Genomic DNA, 21,290 nt, shown 5'->3' with positions numbered 1-21,290 from the left:
TTTTATTTATAAGTCATCCTGGAAGGATATATGATTGAAAGGTGACACATACATTCTTGAAACAAAGAGCTCCGGTGTCATCGTCTCCACTTCTCTGCCTATCACGATAAGGTTGATCAAACAGGATTCCTATCAAAGTCATTTCCCACTATCTTTATTATGACTTATATGCACAGAGACCTTCTCGCCGGTGGAGCCTTCATTTTCAGAAGATTGTTTAATATCAACTGGGGACATTGGTTTGGGGCCTTACTTACTTAGGCGTGGTTGGTCCAGTGGAGTTGATGTCGGAGGACCATTGCTTCAATGCTGGTGGTCTTTGCTTCTTCTAGCATGCTGACATTTCCCCGCCTGTCTTCCCAAGAGATTTGCAGGATTTTTCAGAGGCAATGCTGATGGAATCTTTCCAGGAGTTTAGTGTGACGCCTTCTAACCTCTATAAGTTGGAATCTGGAGGAGGTCCACATAAAAGGTCATGGCAGGATGGGATTTAGCCTGCTGGCTTTGTGTTGTGACACATGTGCTCTAGGCAGATGGGCACAGACATCTTCGAACCCCCATAAGTTGTAGTCCGGCATCTGGAGGAGAACCACAGAAAAGAACAAGGGATGGATTTGGCTAGGCAGATGGATGCAGGCATCTTCTAACCCCCATAAGTTGGAGTTGGAGCCCGACATCTGGAGGAGGGACATGGTGGGACGGATGTGACCCACAGGCCTTTTGTTTGACACATATGCTCTAGGGTGGATACAGGCATCTTCGAAACCCCATAAATTGGACGAGAGCCACAGAAAAGGACATGGTGGGATGGATTTGGCCCGTGACCTTGCATTTGACACGTGTACAGATGGATTCAGGTATCTTCTAACCCCCATAAGTTGGAGTCTGGCATCTGGAGGAGAGCCACAGAAAAGGACATGGGGTGGATTTGGCCCGTGGGTCTTGCTCTAGGCAGATGGATACAGGCATCTTCTAACCCCCATAAGTTGGAGTCTGGCATCTGGAGGAGAGCCACAGAAAAGGACATGGGGTGGATTTGGCCCATGGGTCTTGCTCTAGGCAGATGGATACAGGCATCTTCTAACCCCCATAAGTTGGAGTTGGAGCCCAACATCTGGAGGAGGGACATGGCGGGACGGATGTGGCCCGCGGGCCTTTCATTTGACACGTGTGCTCTAGGCAGCTGGATACAGGCATCTTCGAACCCCCATAAATTGGACGAGAGCCACAGAGAAGGACATGCTGGGATGGATTTGGCCCGCAGCCTTGCATTTGACACGTGTACTCTAGACAGATGGATACAGGCATCTTCTAACCCCCATAAGTTGGAGTCTGGCACCTGGAGGAGCCACAGAAAAGGACATGGGGTGGATTTGGCCGGTGGGTCTAGCTCTAGGCAGATGGATACAGGAATCTTCTAACCCCCATAAGTTGGAGTTGCAGCCCAACATCTGGAGGAGGGACATGGCAGGACGGATGTGGCCTGCGGGCCTTTTATTTGACACGTGTGCTCTAGGCAGGTGGATACAGGCGTCTTCGAACCCCCATAAATTGGACGAGAGCCACAGAGAAGGACATGGTGGGATGGATTTGGCCTGCAGTCTTGCATTTGACACGTGTAATCTAGGCAGATGGATGCAGGCATCTTCTAACCCCCATAAGTTGGATACAGGCATCTTCTAACCCCCATAAGTTGGAGTCTGGCATCTGGAGGAGAGCCACAGAAAAGGACATGGGGTGGATTTGGCCTGTGGGTCTTGCTCTAGGCAGATGGATACAGGCATCTTCTAACCCCCATAAGTTGGAGTCTGGCATCTGGAGGAGAGCCACAGAAAAGGACATGGGGTGGATTTGGCCCATGGGTCTTGCTCTAGGCAAATGGATACAGGCATCTTCTAACCCCCATAAGTTGGAGTTAGAGCCCAGCATCTGGAGGAGGGACATGGCCGGACGGATGTGGCCCGCGGGTCTTTCATTTGACACGTGTGTTCTAGGCACCTGGATACAGGCAGCTTCGAACCCCCATAAATTGGACGAGAGCCACAGAGAAGGACATGGTGGAATGGATTTGGCCCATGGACCTTGCATTTGAAACATGTACTCTAGGCATATGGGTACAGGCATCTTCTAACCCCTATAAGTTGGAGTCTGGCATCTGGAGGAGAGCCACAGAAAAGGACATGGGGTGGATTTGGCCCGTGGGTCTTGCTCTAGGCAGATGGATACAGGCATCTTCTAACCCCCATAAGTTGGAGCTGGAGCCCAGCATCTGGAGGAGGGACATGCTGGGATGGATGTGGCCCGCAGGCCTTTCATTTGACACATGTGCTCTAGGCAGGTGGATACAGGCATCTTCGAACCCCCATAAATTGGACTAGAGCCACAGAAAAGGACATGGTGGGATGGATTTGGCCCGTGGGTCTTTTGTTTGACACGTGTGCCCTAGGCAGATGGATACAGGCAGCCTCCTCCTCGGCCTTAATCAACAGCCCCATTTATCCTGAGCAGCCGCATGTTATAATTAGTGCTTTGGTTGCACTTCCTCACCTCTCTCCTTGTTAGGCCCTCTGACTTTGATGCGATCCATGCAAGAGACAGCGGGACCTCCGTGTCCAACTTGCGGGGTCGTCTCCCAGGGAAAGAATTCCACGTGTAAATTAAAATTGTCATCGGTCTCGAGATGTGGTTCCTGACAAGCGCAAGCCTGACAGGGATATATCTGCAGCAAAAATATAATTGCATTTCATCCTGAAAATGGCCGTAATTTTCCTGTCTTGTTTTGTGGCAGACCATCGTCGAAAGGGAAGCGAAGAACAAAGGGCGCTTTGGTTCTGATCAGGACAGGTAGAACGAAATCACAAATGTGACTTTTTGCCCATTTCACCTCCTCCTAACAGCGCCTTCCTCTTGTTGTCAAAGGGGCTCAGAGGGAGGCATTTACCAAACTCCGTTCTTAATATCCGGAAATTTATTGAAAGCCCTCCGTTTGGTGTTGACTTTTTAAGTGCGCCGGCATCGCAATTAGGTGAGATTAATGAAAGGTAAATTCCAGGCTCTCCGTTGCAAAACATCCTCGTCAGGAACCTAATTAGCATACTTGTTTGTTTAGCCTCTAATGGCTTAATTGCATCGCTCTCGTGCTATTTACAAACAGGCCTCATTAGAAGGGAAGGCAAAGTGTAGCATTCACACTCTTGGCAGAGAATAGTTATTCGGAGAGCAAGGGACGTCTGGCGCCTGTGGCTCCATGCTTCGGAATCACAGGAGTTGTAGTTTCCAAGGGCCTTTTCTTGGTAACGTCAATAAAATGACCATTTTAAACTTTATATAAGAAACATAGGTTGGCTCTACACTGTCAAATTGAGGCTCCTTCATTGCCCTGACTCAATGGTATGAGATGATGAGAGTTGTAGTTTGCACTGTTTGGCAGTCTATATATCCTTCCTCCCATATCTTTGGATAGAAGTCCTAGATCTTTGATGGAAACCCTATATCTCTGGATAGCAGTCTAATATTTTTTCATAGTAGACCTATATCTTTGGATAGAAACTCTGTGTGTTTGGAAATGTCCTATATTTTTGGATAAAACTCCTATATCTTCGGATAGAAACTCTATATCTATGGAAATGTCCTATATCTTTGGATAAAACTCCTATATCTTTGGATAGAAACTCTATATCTTTGGAAATGTCCTATATCTTTGGATAGAAGTCCTATATCTTTGGATAAAAACCCTATATCTTTGGAAATGTCCCATGTGTTTGGATAGAATACCTATATCTTTGGATAGAAGTCCTGTATCTTTGGTGGAAACCCTATCTCTTTAGAAATGTCCTATATGTTTGGATAGAAGTATTATAAGTTTGCATAGAAGTCCTGTATCTTTGGATCGTAGTCTAATATATTTTATAGTATTGGAAATGTCCTATATGTTTGGATATTTTTATTGTATTGGAAATGTCCTATATGTTTGGATAGAAGTCCTATATCTTTGATGGAATCCATATATCTTTGGAAATGTCCTATATGTTTGGATAGAAGTCCTATATGTTTGGATAGAAGTCCTATATCTTTGGAAATGTCCTATATGTTTGGATAGAAGTCCTATATGTTTGGATAGAAGTCCTGTATGTTTGGATAGAAGTCCTATATCTTTGATGGAATCCCTATATCTTTGGAAATGTCCTATATGTTTGGATAGAAGCCCTATATGTTTGGATAGAAGTCCTATATCTTTGATGGAATCCCTATATCTTTGGAAATGTCCTATATGTTTGGTAGAAGTCCTATATGTTTGGATAGAAACCCTATATCTTTGGACATGTCCTATATGTTTGGATAGAAGTCCTATATGTTTAGATAGAAGTCCTATATCTTTGATAGAATCACTATATCTTTAGAAATGTCCTATATGTTTGGATAGAAGTCCTATATCTTTGATGGAATCCATATATCTTTGGAAATGTCCTATATGTTTGGATAGAAACCCTATATCTTTGGATAGAAGTCCTATATCTTTGATGGAATCCCTATATCTTTGGAAATGTCCTATATGTTTGGTAGAAGTCCTATATGTTTGGATAGAAACCCTATATCTTTGGACATGTCCTATATGTTTGGATAGAAGTCCTATATGTTTAGATAGAAGTCCTATATCTTTGATAGAATCACTATATCTTTGGAAATGTCCTATATGTTTGGATAGAAGTCCTATATCTTTGATGGAATCCCTATATCTTTGGAAATGTCCTATATGTTTGGATAGAAGTCCTATTTGTTTGGATAGAAACCCAATAGATAGATAGATAGATAGATAGATAGATAGATATATTGATATAAATCCTATGTCTTTGGATAGAAGTCCTTTATCTTTGGAGAGAAATCCTATTCTCTAGGTACGCCCTATATCTTTGGATATAGGTCAGAGTATGAATGATTTCATAAAGGAATACGAAGCCCTTTGTGTATCGCGTCTCCTCAGGTGAATGAAGGCCGATTCGCCTTCATTTAGAGCGTAGCAAGAAACGCACACTAATCGGAAATAATCGCCTCAATGAAGAGACAGGAATGACAGGAAGCTTGTTTTTCAACCATCAAACAGTTCCTTCGTCTTCAATCTGGAACTTGGGGATTTGTTTTTCCGCCTGTTCCGTCCCGTCAGCAACTTTCTGAGGCTGAATGCGAAAACATTGCCTCAAGTTGCGTCCCGATTGTGGTGCTTCATGAAGGCCCACTAACGTGGGAGCAACGCAAGAGTCTTCCTTCCCCATCCGGCCTTTCAACGCTTTCTTGCCAGAGGGAGGCACAAACCTGGTTTCCCTGCCATTGAAACCAGTGGATTGTGGAGCATCCCTTCCGGCGCACAACCGTCTTGAACGCTGTCAGAGTGAACACTTTCCCTCGAGTGCAACTGTGCCAGTGTGTCTCAGAGTTTAGTCTGAGATTTATAGCATCCTCTCTCAGGAAGTAACTTCCACTGCTTTTGAAAGCGGTCTTGGGTCTCGATTGGATCATCCAGGACTTACCTACTTCCAGAAGAACAGAGAGATTGTCTGGCTTTAGGCAACAGTGACTCATCCCACACTCAACAACAACAATAAGAACAACCTTTCCTTCTCCTCCTTTTCCTCCTCCTCCTCCTCCTCCTCCTCCTTCATTTCCTCCTCCTCTTCCTCCTCTTTCTCTTCCTTCTCCTTCTTTTCTTTCTCCTCTTTCCTTTTCTCCTTCTTCTACTCCTCCTTATTCTACATCCTATCCTTCTTCTCCTTCTCTTCCTTCTTATTCTTTACCTTCTCCTCTTCTGACATTTTCTCCTGATGGAGAAGGGAAGGGAGGGAAAAGAAGGGAAGGAGGGAAAAGAAGGGAGGGAGGGAAGGAGGGAGGGAGGGAGGGAGGAAGGAAGGAAGGAAGGAAGGAAGGAAGGAAGGAAGGAAGGAAGGAGGAAAAGAAGGGAGGGAAAAGGGAAGGGAGGGAGAAGGAAAGGGAGAGAAAAGCAGGGAGAAGCGAAGAAGGGAAAGAAAGAGGAAAAGAAGAGAGAGAGAGATGTGAAGGAAGGGCAAGGGGGAAAGAAGAGAAGGAGGGAGAAGGGAAGGAAAGAAAGAAAGAAAGAAAGAAAGAAAGAGGAAAAGTAGGGAGACGAAGGGAGGGAGAAGGGAAGGAACGAAAGAAAGGAAAAGAAGGAAGGGAGAAGGTAAAGTAGGGAGAGAGGGAGGGAGGAAAGAGGAAAAAGAGGGAGAAGGAAAGGGTGGGAGGGAGAAGTGAAGGAAGGAAGGAAGGAAAGGAAGGAAAAGAAGGGAGAGAAGGGAGGGAGGGAGAGAAAAGAAGGGAGGGAGAAGTGAAGAAAGGAAAGAAAGAGGAAAGGGAGGGAGGGAGAAGGGAGGGAAAAGGAAGGAAAGAAAGGAAAAGAAGGAAGGGAGAAGATAAGGGAGGGAGGGGAAAGGAGGGAGGGAGAAGTGAAGGAAGGAAGGAAAGAAAGAAAGGAAAAGAAGGGAGAGAGAAGGGAGGGAGGTAGAGAAAAGGACGGAGGGAGAAGTGAAGGATGGAAAGCAAAAGGAAAAGAAGGGAGGGAGGGAGATGTGAAGAAAGGGAGGGAGGGGGAAAGAAGGGAAGGAGGGAGAAGGGAAGGAAGGAAAGAAAGAAAGAGGAAAAGTAGGGAGGGGGAAGGGAGGGAGGAGGGAAAGAAGGAAGGGAGAAGGTAAAGTAGGGAGGGAGGGAATAGAAGGGAGGGAGGGAGGAAAGAGGAAAATAAGGGAGGGAGAAGGAAAGGGTGGGAGGGAGAAGTGAAGGAAAGAAGGAAGGAAGGAAGGGAAAAGAAGGAAGAGAGAAGGGAGAGAAAAGGGAGGGAGGAAGAGAAAAGAAGGGAGGGAGAAGTGAAGGAAGGAAAGCAAGAGGAAAAGAAGGGAGGGAGAAGGGAAGGAAGGAAAGAAAGGAAAAGAAGGAAGGGAGAAGGTAAGGGAGGGAGGGAGGAGGAAAAGAAGGGAGGGAGAAGGGAAGGGAGGGAGAGAGAGAAAAGGGTGGGAGAAGTGAAGGAAGGAAGGAAAGAAAGGAAAAGAAGGGAAGGAGAAGGGAAGGAGGGAGGGAGAAATGAAGGAAGGAAAGAAAGAGGAAAAGAAGAAAGGGGGTGGGGGAAAGAAAAATAAAGGAAGAGAAAGGGGGAAAGATATGAGGGGAGGAAAGGGAAAGAAAGATGGTAAGTGAAAGGAAGGGAATAAAAGGAATGAAATAAGGGAGGGAAGAAAGAAAAAGGGGTGAATGAGGGAAAAGAAGGAAAGAGGGAGGGAGGTGTATGAAGAACATGGAGGAAGGAGAAGAACAGCCCCAAAGATAGTGCTAACTAATGACGAGGCCAGGTGGCTCCTTAAATGCATGTATGTGTCCACGTTCCGTAACCTAGGAAAGCGAGGAATGGCTGCCTTGCCCTTGTGCAAAACGGGGGTCAAGAGCCCAAGTCTTTCTTCGCTTGTGACCAGACGGATGCGAATAAACGGAGTGTAACTCGAAAGCAAGAATGAGACTCCTTCCCCAGTTGTATGCAGGAGCGCTTCCTAAATATTTGATCCTGGCTCTTCAAAATTTCATGCGGGCATCGAGGAATTTAAAACGGATCTCGTGCGTCCCCCTTCAGGTCTACTCGATGTTTTACAATTGGACCTCATTAATTCAGGTGGAATGGCTAATTATTTGGGGGGGGGGGGCATCACTTACTCTTTCAATCCAGGAGTTCTTGGGGGATTTTTGTAGCATCATTATTCAGTCTTTTGTCAAGGAAAGATTTAAGGACGATGCAAATTCTTTTTTTCCCCCTTCCTATCCTCACATTTTTGTCCTTTCGAAAACAGCCAGAGGCTTTGCTTGCCAACTGTTTGCAGTGTTTTCAAAACAAGGCGGGTTTTCGGAGGGAGGCGAAGGGGGCCGCCTGCATGTCTTACCTGGGAGCCGTTCCATTTGGCGCTCAAAGGACGGCTCCTGCCCCATTCATATTAATTGAATTTTAGAGTGACCTTGTCCGCGTATTGATTTGAATTCGGGGAAAAAATATTCTGCATCAAGGTCGAGTTGGCACATCTCCTGCAGGCGAAATATTTTTGAAACAAGCCAAGCGCTATGTGTCTGTCAAGCCATTGACGGAAGGAGTTGGATCATAGATGGTGAGGGATGGGTCTCAGAAAAAGAAGAAAAAGATAGTAGTAATAGTAATAATATGACAGAAGGGGAATTGCATCGTAGCTGGTGAAGTCTGTGCCTCAGAAGAAGAATGTGATGATGGTGATGATAATGATGATGGTAGTAATAGTAATAATATGACAACAAGAAAGTTGGATCCTAGATGGTGAGGGTTGTGCCTCAGAAGAAGGAGAAGGAGGAAGAGGAGGAGATAATAATATGATGAGGGAGTTGGATCATAGATGGTGAGGGTTGTGCCTTAGAAGACGAATATGATGATAATGATGATGATGATAATAGTAGTAATAGTAATAGTAAGAGAACAAGGGAGTTGAATCATAGATGGTGACGGTTGTGCCTCAGAAGACGACAATGATAATAGTAGTAATAGTAATAGTAAGAGAACAAGAGAGTTGAATCGTAGATGGTGAAGGTTGTGCCTCAGAAGACGAATATGATAATAGTAGTAGTAATAATAATAGTAAGAGAACAAGAGAGTTGAATCCTAGATGGTGACGGTTGTGCCTCAGAAGAAGGAGGAGGAGAAGGAGATAATAATATGACAACGAGGGAGTTGGATCATAGATGGTGAGGGTTGGGACTCAGAAGAAGAAGAAGATAATATGACAGAAAGGGAATTGGATTGTAGATGGTGAAGGTTGTGCCTCAGAAGACGAATGTGATGATAATGATGATGATAATCGTAGTAATAGTAATAATAAGAGAACAAGAGAGTTGGATCCTACATGGTGACGGTTGTGCCTCAGAAGAAGGAGGAGGAAGACGAGATAATAATATGACAACGAGGGAGTTGGATCATAGATGGTGAGGGTTGGGACTCAGAAGAAGAAGATGATAATAGTAGTAATAGTAATAATATGACACAAGGGGAATTGGATCATAGATGGTGAGGGTTGTGCCTCAGAAGACGAATATGATGATAATAATGATGGCGATAATAGTAGTAATAGTAATAATAAGAGAACAAGAGAGTTGGATCCTAGATGGTGACGGTTGTGCCTCAGAAGAAGGAGGAGGAGGACGAGATAATAATATGACAACGAGGGAGTTGGATCATAGATGGTGAGGGTTGGGACTCAGAAGAAGATGATGATGATAGCAGTTAATAGTAATAATATGACAGAAGGGGAATTGGATAATAGATGGTGGGGGTTGTGCCTCAGAAGACAATATGATGAAGGAGGAGGAGGAGGGGGTAGTAGTAATAGTAATAATATGACAACAAGAGAGTTGGATCCTAGATGGTGAGGGTTCTGCCTCAGAAGGAGGAGGAGATAATAGTATGACAACGAGGGAGTTGGATCATAGATGGTGAGGGTTGGGACTCAGAAGAAGAAGATAATATGACAGCAAGGGAATTGGGTCATAGATGGTGAGGGTTGTGCCTCAGAAGACAAAGATGATGATGATGATGATGATGATGATGGTAGTAGTAGTAGTAGTAATAGTAATAATAATAATCTGACAACGAGGGAGTTGGATCCAAGATGGTGAGGGTTGGTCCCCAGAAGAAAAGAGCATGATGGTGGTGGTGGTGGTGGTGGTAGTAATAATAATATGACAACGAGGGAGTTGGATCCGAGATGGTGAGAGTTGGACCTCAGAAGAAGAGGATGATGGTGGTGGTGCTGGGTGGTAGTAATAATATAATGAGGGAGTTGGATCCTAGATGGTGAGGGTTATGCCTCAGAAGGAGGAGGAGGAGGTAATAACATGACAATGAGGGAATTGGATTATAGATGATGAGGGTTGAGACTCGGAAGAAGGAGGAGGAAAAGGTACTAATATGACAGCAAGGGAGTTGGATCATAGATGTTGAGAGTTGGGACTCAGAAGAAGAAGAGAGTGATGATGATGATGACGACGACGACAACGATAGTGATTATGATAGCAATAGTAATAATATGACAACAACAATAAGTGATAATAATAAACATACAATGAGTGTGAGGTTTGTAATTGTATGTATATTAAGCTTCTTTCTCGTATGCAGAAACTTCACCTGTCTTGTTCTTTTATGGACAGGTGACCTTAGGCAAAGTATTAAAGGTCATTGTGGTGATGCGCAGCCTCTTCATCGATAGGACGATTGTGAAGGGCTACCACGAGAACGTCTACACCGAAGACGGCAAGGTGAGAGCTGTGTATCCCTTCGTTACACTCTTTATATTTGGGCACCAAGGAGCGCATGAGCGCTGTGTATCCCTTCATTAGACTTCTTATGCATTTAGACACCAAGCAGCGCAGGTTATGCTCTTTCTATGTATTTACATACCAAGGAGCGCAGGAGAGCTGTGTATCCCTTCATTAGACTTCTTATACATTCAGACACCAAGCAGCGTAGGAGCATTGTGTATCATTATGCTCTTTCCATGCATTCAGATACCAATGTGAACATGAGTGCTGTGTATCCCTTCGTTTATACTCTTTTTATACATTCAGACACCAAGGAGCGCATCAGCGCTGTGCATCCCTTTGTTATACTTTGTATGCATTCAGACACCAAGGAGCGCATACCTTTGTTATGCTCTTTCTATGCATTCAGATACTAAAATGCGCATGAGCGCTGTGTATCACTTAGTTTATAGTTGTTTCTACGCATTCATAAAAATGTAAGCCACTTTGAGTCTCTTTAGGTAGAGATAAAGCGGGGTATAAATTAACATAATAATAATAATAATAATAATAATAATAATAATAATCATCAGACCCCAAGGAGCGCAGGAGTGCTGTGTATCCCTTCGTTAGACTCGTTATGCATTTCAACACCAAAGAGCGCAGGGGCGCTGTGTATTCCTTCATTAGACTTTGTATGCATTTCGACACCAAGGCGTGCAGGAGCGTGGTATATCCCTTTGTTTATGCTCTTTTTATGCATTCAGACACCAAGGAGCGCAGAAGCGCAGTGTATCCCTTTGCTTATACTCTTTTTATGCATTCATTAAAATGTATGCTACTTTGAGTCTCCTTTGGGAGATATAAAGGTATAAATTAACATAATAATAATAATAATAATAATAATAATAATAATAATAATAATAATAATCAGACACTAAGGAGTGCAGGAGCGCTGTGTATCCCTTCGTTAGACTTATTATGCATTTTGACACCAAGGAGCGCAGGAGCGCTATGTAACCCTTCGTTAGCCTTCTTATGCATTTCGACACCAAGGAGCGCAGGAGCGCTATGTATTCCTTCGTTAGACTTCTTATGCATTTCGACACCAAGGAGCGCAGGAGCGCTATGTATCCCTTCGTTAGACTTCTTATGCATTTCGACACCAAGGAGCGCAGGAGCGCTATGTATCCCTTCGTTAGACTTTTTTATGCATTTTGACACCAAGGAGCGCAGGAGCACTATGTATCCCTTTGTTAGACTTCTTATGCATTTTGACACCAAGGAGCACAGGAGCGCTATGTATCCCTTCGTTAGACTTTTTTATGCATTTTGACACCAAGGAGCGCAGAAGCGCAGTGTATCCTTTTGTTTATACTGTTTTATGCATTCATAAAAATGTAAGCTGCTTTGAGTCTCGTTTGGGAAATATAAAGCAGGGTATAAATTAACATAATAATACTAATAATAATATTAATCAGACACCAAGGAACGCCAGAGCACTGTGTATCCCTTCGTTAGACTTGTTATGCATTTCGACACCAAAGAGTGCAGGAGCGCTGTGTATCCCTTCGTTAAGCTCTTTTTATGCATTCAGACAGCAAAGAGTGCATGGGGGAAACTGGAGCTGCAATTACGCAGGCCCCGTTGTTTGTTTGTTTGTTTGCTTGCTTGTTGTTGTTTCCCCCACCCAGTCTTCTCCAAACATCTGCTGACTGGCTTGAATTTCTAATCCATCACCTTAGACCCCCGGTTTCCTCATTAGCATCGACAGAAGGGGATCTTTTCCTTCTTGTTTTCCTCAAAGTGTTCTCGGCCCGGATTCCTTGAATGTTCTTTCTTTTTTCCGGTCGTCCGTTGGGAAATCTTGTTCCAGTTTCAACGCGAGAGGGGGGAACAAGGTGGACGGTCTGGATGTGAGGGCGGCCTTGCTGTCAAACGGTGGAGGATGCAGCCGCGTCCCGCCTGTTTGATGAAAAATGCAGGCCCGGTTTCTCTCCCGACTCTGCGCTCTCCATATGGCGCCTTAAGAGATCTTAATGGGAGCCGACAGCCTTCGTGGTGCGCTTTGCTTTTCCTGCGTGGAGGCATCCGCCGAGGCTCACCTTTTGCGCTCCGTGCAGCGGCCCGGCCCCCTCCCTTCCTCTCCCCCCCTTATTACCCAACCCATTAAAATATAAGGTTCATTATCAGCAGATGAGCACTTGACACCCATAGGCCATGTTATAATGAGGATGGGATTCTGGTTGTCTTTTCTTTTTTCTCAAACGGAGTGCGCTCCTTGAATGCGCTGCGCTGTCTTATGCTCTGACCTCCCAGTCCCTCAGCTCCCTTTCCTCTCCGTAGCGCCGGCTTCTCAATTTTGGAATGAGAAAGGCATGCCATAGATCTCAAAGGGGAGAAAGGCATCCCATAGATCTCGTGGGGAACCCACGAGTGAAGTGAGCAAGGCATTCGGCACATGCTCAGGAGTGTAGTGGCCGCCACAAATTCAAGGCTAGCGTATGTCTTCGATTGTAAGATGCCATGGATTGTAAGATGCACCCTCGTCCCAGCACCACCACCAAAAATGCATACACCTACCATTCTAAGACACAGGAGAAAAAGTATGCGAAGATACAGAATCATAGAATCTAAGAGTTGGAAGAGACCTCATGGGCCATCCAGTCCAACCCCCTGCTAAGAAGCAGGAATATTGCATTCAAATCACCCCTGACAGATCTTGCATGCTGGTCACTTCTGTGACCAGCATGCAATCTAGAAATAGTTTTCTAAGATCTACAGAGACACTCGCTGGAACACCTCAGCAAGCGAGAGTCCAAAAGTGGCAGGCTCAAACCCAGCACCTCAACCAATGGCTGATACCAAACAAGAGACTCCCCCCTGGGCACACAGAGGACTGGGCGACTTGGAAGGCGCTGAACAGACTGCGCTCTGGCACCACGAGATGCAGAGCCAACCTTCAGAAATGGGGCCACAAAGTGGAATCCTCGACATGCGAGTGTGGAGAGGAGCAAACTACTGACCACCTGCTGCAATGCAACCTCCTCTGGACACATTCCAGCTTGTCAATATCTCTCTTGCCAAATATAGGATTCTATCTATCTATTTATTTATCTATTTATCTATCTCTTAGGGGGTTGGATCGGATGACCTTTAGAGTTCATGCCAAGTATAGGATTCTATCTATCTATCTATCTCTTAGGGGGTTGGATTGGATGACCTTTAGAGTTCATGCCAAGTATAGAAATCTATCTATCTATATCTATCTATCTATCTATCTATCTTTTAGGTGTTGGATTGGATGACCTTTAGAGTTCATGCCAAATATAGGATCCTATCTATCTATCTATCTATCTATCTATCTATCTATCTATCTATCTATCTCTTAGGGGGTTGGATTGGATGACCTTTAGAGTTCATGCCAAGTATAGAAATCTATCTATCTATATCTATTTATCTATCTATCTATCTATATCTATTTATCTATCTATCTATCTCTTAGGGGGTTGAATTGGATGGCCTTTAGAGTTCATGCCAAGTATAGGATTCTATCTATCTATCTATTTGTCTATTTCTTAGGGGGTTGGATTGGATGACCTTTAGAGTTCATGCCAAGTATAGGATTCTATCTATCTATCTATTTGTCTATTTCTTAGGGGGTTGGATTGGATGACCTTTAGAGTTCATGCCAAGTATAGGATTCTATCTATCTATCCATCTATCTATCTTTTTAGGGGGTTGGATTGGATGACCTTTAGAGTTCATGCCAAGTATAGGATTCTATCTATCTATCTATCTATCTATCATCTATCTATCTCTTAGGTGTTGGATTGGATGACCTTTAGAGTTCATGCCAAGTATAGAAATCTATCTATCTATATCTATTTATCTATCTATCTATCTATATCTATTTATCTATCTATCTATCTCTTAGGGGGTTGGATTGGATGGCCTTTAGAGTTCATGCCAAGTATAGGATTCTATCTATCTATCTATGTGTCTATTTCTTAGGGGGTTGGATTGGATGACCTTTAGAGTTCATGCCAAGTATAGGATTCTATCTATCTATCCATCTATCTATCTTTTTAGGGGGTTGGATTGGATGACCTTTAGAGTTCATGCCAAGTATAGGATTCTATCTATTTATCTATCTCTTAGGGGGTTGGATTGGATGACCTTTAGAGTTCATGCCAAGTATAGGATTCTATCTATTTATTTATTTATCTATCTCTTAGGGGGTTGGATTGGATGACCTACTTCATGGTTTTTCACTTATCACTGGTGGTCCTGGAACATAACCCCCTGCGATAAGTGAGGGAACACTGTATATATGTATATGTGTGTGTGTGTATATATATGTGTATATATATATATATATATATATAGAGAGAGAGAGAGAGAGAGAGAGAGATGTATATGCTCCCATGATTCTAAGTTGTACCCCATTTTTAGAGATGTTTATACGAGAGCGAAAGTGTGTCTTTGAATCCCAGAAATGCCGTAACCTTAATTCGACTTGATTACTTCCTCTGGGATCCACTACCAGCGCTCGTTACTTATTCATTGGCAGCTTGCTTGTATTTTGTTTTTAAAATTCACTCATTTTGGGCCTCACAGGGTGCCCGCAAGGTGGTCCGGGTGGATAAATGGAATACAGGCCTCGACGTGAATGAAGAAGTTTGTTGGGACCAATGTCTGAAAGAGCCGCACTGTGAGACACAGACTTTGAAGGTGGCATATAGTGTTCCCTCGCTACTTCGTGGTTCGCTTTTCGCGGACTTGCTGTTTCGCAGGTTTTTGCCTCCCAGTTTATGAATGGTTCAGAATGTTCTTTGATTATAGGTGAACTATAAATCCCAGCAACTACAACTACAACTCCCAAATGACAAAATCAATTTTTTTTGAGTGAAGGACATGCATTGGGTTGTTAGGTGTCTTGTGTCCAATTTTGGTGTCAATTCGTATAGTGGTTTTTGAGTTCTGTTAATCGCACAAACTAACATTACGTTTTTATTTATATAGATGGTCACTCGTTGGCCTGATAGGTGTATTGTGTCCAAATTTGGTGTCAATTCGCCCGGTGATTTTTGAGTTACGTTAATCGCACAAACGAACATTACGTTTTTATTTATATAGATGGTCACTCGTTGGCCTGATAGGTGTATTGTGTCCAAATTTGGTGTCAATTCAACCGGTGATTTTTGAGTTATGTTAATCGCATAAACGAACATTACATTTTTATTTATTTAGATGGTCACTCGTTGGCCTGATAGGTGTCATGTGTCCAAATTTGGTGTCAATTCGCCTGGTGATTTTTGAGTTATGTTAATCCCACAAACGAACATTACATTTTTATTTATATAGATGGTCACTCGTCGGCCTGATAGGTGTCTTGTGTCCAAAATTGGTGTCAATTCACCCGGTAATTTTTGAGTTATGTTAATCCCACAAACTAACATTACGTTTTTATTTATATAGATGGTCACTCGTTGGCCTGATAGGTGTATTGTGTCCAAATTTGGTGTCAATTTCTCCAGTGGTTTTTTAGTTCTGTTAATCCCACAAACTAACATTAATTGCCTCAATCGGGCCAATGTTGGAATTCAATGACGTTGCTCTCAAGTGTTCTTAGTTTCATGCACCAAGTTTTTGGCAAGCTCCTGGTTTGTGTATTGGGATTTTTCATGCTGTCTTGTTTCATGGATTGTTGTTCCAAAGGAGGTTGTTTTACTGGGTTGTTGTAGGTTTTTCGGGCTAAATGGCCATGTTCTAGAGCAGGGGTCCCCAAACTACGGCCTGCAGGAAGGATCCAGCCCCCCGAGGGCACCTATCCGGCCCCCGGGCTGTGGAGAAGGGTGAGAGGCGGGCGAAGGGGGAGGGAGGCGGCGGGCAAAGAAGGGGAGGTGGCAGGCAAAGCGGCTTGGGCCTGCTTTGCCCGTCGCCTCCGTGGGCCCAGCCTCTCCTCCTTTCGGGATGCGGCCTCGCCGAATCCTGGAGGCAGGAGAAGTGGGGGAGGCCTTAAATCCAGTCATGTCCAACTCTGGGACTCTGCTGCTCATCTCCATTTCTAAGCCGAAGAGCTGGTGTTGTCCATAACCTCCAAGGTCATGTGGCCGGCATGACTGCATGGAGCGCCGTTACCTTCCTGCCGGAGCGGTATCTATTGATCTACTCACATTTGCACATTTTCAAACTGCTAGGTTTATATTTATTCTAAACTGCTAAGTTTATATTTGTTAAAATAGTTCTTCATTTTCATTATTGTATTATTTAAAGTGTTTTTTGCACTACAAATAAGATATTTGAGGTGTGGATAGGAATTCATTCATTTTTTTTTTCAAATTATAATCCTGCCCTCCAACAGTTTGAGGGACGGTGACCCGGCCCTCTGTTCAAAAAGTTTGGTGACCCCTGTTCTAGAGGCATTCTCTCCTGATGTTTCGCCTGCATCTGTGGCAAGCATCCTCAGAGGTAGTGAGGATGTTGTTTTACCTTGAAGCTCATTGAGTATTCTTTGTTTTTGAAGTTTGCCATTTTTACGGTTTTGCCTACATATATTCTTCTGCTGATTTTACCAAGCGGGTGTGGTGTTGAAGGTCAGCGGGGTCCCTTCTCTGGTGTACGGCAGGCTCTTCCCTTCCCGAAAAGGGCTGTTCTTGCAAAGCTAACGAGCCTGGCATCGTAATGCCGAAGTCTCTCTGTTTTCCCTCTTGTCCTTTCCCTTGAATCATAGGGAGAGAGAAAAAAAAGAAAGAAAGGAATGAATAAAATTAATAACAAGCGCAAGTGCCGAACAGTAATTCCTTGGGCTGGAGGCCGAAGAGGCCTCATGTAATTCAATTCCTGGCGCTTTCCTAATGCTCTCCAAGGTTTTGAAAAATCAAAAACGGGAGCCCGGTGCAAGGGCCCTCCGCGCTCTCTGCCAAGGAAGGCAGATGAATGAGGCGGGCGCGCGCTAAACAATGCATTCTTGCAGGTCTATTATTCTTCAACTTTTCACTTTCAATCAAGCCGCACATTTGTAACCGCGAGGAGGGAAAAAAAAGCTGCTGAACGCGCCGTTTTGCGGCCCTCCTCTGCATGCGAATTGGGGAGGCGGGGAGGGGGGACGCAGGCCGCCAGGAGCACGCGGGCCGCTTTTCCTGAAGGTCGTCTGAAACGGTTTCAAAGGCGCCCAAACGAATCAAAACGTTCCCGGCGCCCGATATCAAACGGGGCCGGTGCCAACCTTTATTAGAGGGATGGGATCCAAGCAAGCGCGGCCCCCTTTCGCCCGGACGCCTCCCGCTTTGAAGTGGGGAGGATGCGGGGATCAGAAATGACTCCGGAGACAGTTCGGGCCGGCTTTGAAGCTTCCCTTTGATTCCGCCATCATTCCTCCTCCGCCGCCTTCTTACTCTCTTTCTTTCGCTGGGAGGCAGAAAACACCGGCCCTTTCGTGTGTGTGTACATCCATATCGACGCAGAGTCATTAACGGAGGCAAGCATTAGCATAGCCCAGGTGGGTTCCACGAACAGGTGAGGAGTGTCCATCCCTGGCAAAGGAATCATCATCCCAGCGGAGTTGCATCTTTCTGTTCTGACGGACTGGGTGAGCCAAGTCAAGGCCCGGTTCAAAGTCAGAAGGAGTGTCGGAGGCCGATTTGTTCCGGGATCTGAACGTTTCATTGCAAACGAGAGGCACCCAAGGATAAACGTAGACATTTGGCCACCGACGTGGGATTCGTAGGACGCCGATCGAAACAGGGAAGCCTCATCTCTGGATGATGGGCACCACAATTGAAGGATTCAATGATTTTTCTACAAAAAAGATCCGGGAGTCCTCGTGGGGAGGAAGGGGAACACGAGCCAGGAATGTGATGCGGCGGCACAAAAAGCCAACGGGATTTTGGCCTCTATAGTGTCTAGATGCAGGGAAGTCATGCTCCCCATGCTCTATTCTGCCTTGGTCAGACCGCACCTGGAATCACACTGGGCGCCGCGATTGAAGGGAGATGTTGGGAGCCTCCACCACACTTTGGGCAGAGAGTTCCACTGCTGAACAGCTCTCACAGTCAGGAAGTTCTTCCTAATGTTCAGGTGGAATCTCCATTCTTTCCTGTCGTTTGGGGGACGCCTGGCTTGAGAGCAGTACGTGTGAAAAAGATCTTGGGGTCCTCGTAGACAACAAGTTGAACATGAGCCAACAATATGATGTTCAACTTGTTGTCTACGAGGACCCCAAGAAGATCTTGAGCCAACATCACATGAGCCGGAGCCCCCGGTGGCGCAGTGGGTTAAAGCCCTGTGCTGGCAGGACTGAGACTGACAGGTCGCAGGTTCAAATCCGGGGAGAGGCAGATGAGCTTCCTCTATCAGCTCCAGCTCCTCATGCGGGGACATGAGAGAAGCCTTCCACAAGGATGATAAAACATCAAAACATCTGGGCGTCCCCTGGGCAACGTCCTTGCAGACGGCCAATTATCTCACACCAGAAGCGACTTGCAGTCTCTCAAGTCACTCCTGACACGACAAAAAAAAAATCACATGAGCCAACAATGTGATGCTATGGCAAAAAAAGCCGACAGGACTTTGGCCTGCATAGTGTCTAGATCTATGGAAGTCATGCTCCCCATTCTCTATTCTGCCTTGGTCAGACCGCACCTGGAATACTGTGTCCAATTCTGGGCACCACAATTGAAGGGAGATGTTGACTCTAAGCTGGAATGTGTCCAGAGGAGGGCGACTCAAATGATCAAGGGTCTGGAGAACAAGCCCTATAAGGAGCGGCTTAAAGAGCTGAGCATGTTTAGCCCGCAGAAGAGAAAGCTTAGAGGAGACATGATAGCCATGTGAGAGGAAGTCATCGGGAGGAGGAAGCAAGCTTGTCTTCTGCTGACCTGGAGACTAGGACACAATGAAACAATGACTTCAAATTACAGGAGATTCCATCTGAACATTAGGAAGAACTTCCTGACTGTGAGAGCTGTCCAGCAGTGGACCTCTCTACCCCGGAGTGTGGTGGAAGCTACTTCAATGGAGGCTTTGAAACAGAGTCTGGATGGCCATATGTCGGGGGTGCTTTGAATGTTATTTCCCTGCTTCTTGGCAGAAGGGGTTGGACTGGATGGCCCCCGAGGAACTCTCTGCCCAATTTGATGATTCTGTGATTCTCTCTACACTCTCATTAACTTGACTCTCATTAAATCATCTTCAGACAGCTGCTCTGAGAAAGACTGTGAAGGGCCTCTCCCAGGAATGTAACCTTCTGAATCTTCCTGAGACGGCTCAGGCCTCTCGTCTGAGCTTAACTCAGGCCCAGGCAAACCCTCATCTCTATTGGCAACAGACCCAGGCCCACCATGAGGAACATCATCCCTATTCCCATCACGAACATCAGTTCTTCCTCATGTTCAGATGGAATCTCCTTTCTTGTAGTTTGAAGCCATTGCTCCGTGTCCTAGTCTCCAGGGAAGCAGAAGACAAGCTTGCTCCCTCCTCCCTGTGACTTCCTCTCACATATTTATACTTGGCTATCATATTTCCTCTCAGCACTTTAAATTGTGGACCAATGTTGTAGATCTTCAGAATGCGCACATACTACATTATCATTGGCATATGTGAGTTCTATAATCAGTGTTGTAGATCTTAGAATCATAGAGTTGGAGGAGACCTCATTGGCCATCCAGTCCAACCCCCTGCCAAGAAGCAGGAATATTGCATTCAAAGCACCCCTGACAGATGGCCATCCAGCCTCTGTTTAAAAGCTTCCAAAGAAGGAGCCTTCACCGTACTTCGTGGCAGAGAGTTCCTTTATCATTCCAATGGAATAATAATAATAATAATATCATGGAATCATAGAATCATAGAGTTGGAAGAGTCCTCATGGGCCATCCAGTCCAACCCCATTCTGCCAAGAAGCAGGAATATTGCATTCAAAGCACCCCTGACAGATTGTAAGTCAGCCTGTGGTTGTGTCTGATGTTCGTGATAGGAATAGGGATGATGTTCCTCATGGTGGACCTGGGTCTGTTGCCAGTGGAGATGAGGGTTTGCCTGGGCCTGAGTTAAGCTCAAACGAAAGGCCTGAGCCGTCTCAGGAAGATTCAGAAGGTTACATTCCTGGGAGAGGCCCTTCACAGTCTTTCTCTGAGTAACTGTCTAAAGATGATTTAATGAGAGTCAAGTTAATGAGAGTGTAGAGAGAATCACAGAATCATCAAATTGGGCAGAGAGTTCCACTGCTGAACGGCTCTCACAGTCAAGAAGTTCTTCCTCATGTTCAGATGGAATCTCCTTTCTTGTAGTTTGAAGCCATTGTTTTGCGTCCTAGTCTCCAGGGAAGCAGAAAACAAGCTTGCTCCTTCCTCCCTTTGACTTCCTCTCACATATTTATACATGGCTATCATATCTCCTCTCAGCACTTTTAATTGTGCTCAGAAGTGGACCAATGTTGTAGATCTTCTGAATGCGCACAGATTACATTATCATTGGCATATTTGAGTTCTATAATCAGTGTTGTAGATCTTAGAATCATAGAGTTGGAGGAGACCTCATGGGCCATCCAGTCCAAACCCCTGCCAAGAAGCAGGAATATTGCATTCAAAGCACCCCTGACAGATGGCCATCCAGCCTCTGTTTAAAAATTTCCAAAGAAGGAGCCTCCTCCACACTCCAGGACAGAGAGTTCCACTGCTGAACGGCTCTCACAGTCAAGAAGTTCTTCCTCATGTTGAGATGCAATCTCCTTTCTTGTAATTTGAAGCCATTGTTCCGTGTCCTAGTCTCCAGGGAAGCAGAAAACAAGCTTGCTCCCTCCTCCCTGTGACTTCCTCTCACATATTTATACATGGCTATCTTATCTCCTCTCAGCACTTTAAATTGTGCTCAGAAGTGGACCAATGTTGTAGATCTTCTGAATGTGCACAGACTACATTATCATTGGCATATTGGAGTTCTATCATCAATGTTGTAGATCTGCTTCTGAATGCACACAGGCTACGTTATCA

The 21,290-nt window shown here is 44.9% G+C and overlaps 1 protein-coding gene across 1 annotated transcript in view; it reads left to right on the top strand.

The window, feature by feature from the left end:
* The window catches only part of MED27 (mediator complex subunit 27), a 192,560-nt gene that overhangs the window by 144,566 nt on the left and 26,704 nt on the right, over positions 1-21,290 (top strand). The window contains exon 5 of the mRNA XM_060757149.2: positions 10,210-10,317. Coding sequence (XP_060613132.1) covers positions 10,210-10,317 — 108 coding nt within the window. The remainder of the gene's footprint in view (positions 1-10,209; positions 10,318-21,290) is intronic.

Source organism: Anolis sagrei, chromosome 11 (genome assembly GCF_037176765.1).
Source record: "Anolis sagrei isolate rAnoSag1 chromosome 11, rAnoSag1.mat, whole genome shotgun sequence".
NCBI lineage: Eukaryota > Metazoa > Chordata > Lepidosauria > Squamata > Dactyloidae > Anolis > Anolis sagrei.
This window is presented reverse-complemented; position numbering and strand designations above follow the sequence as displayed.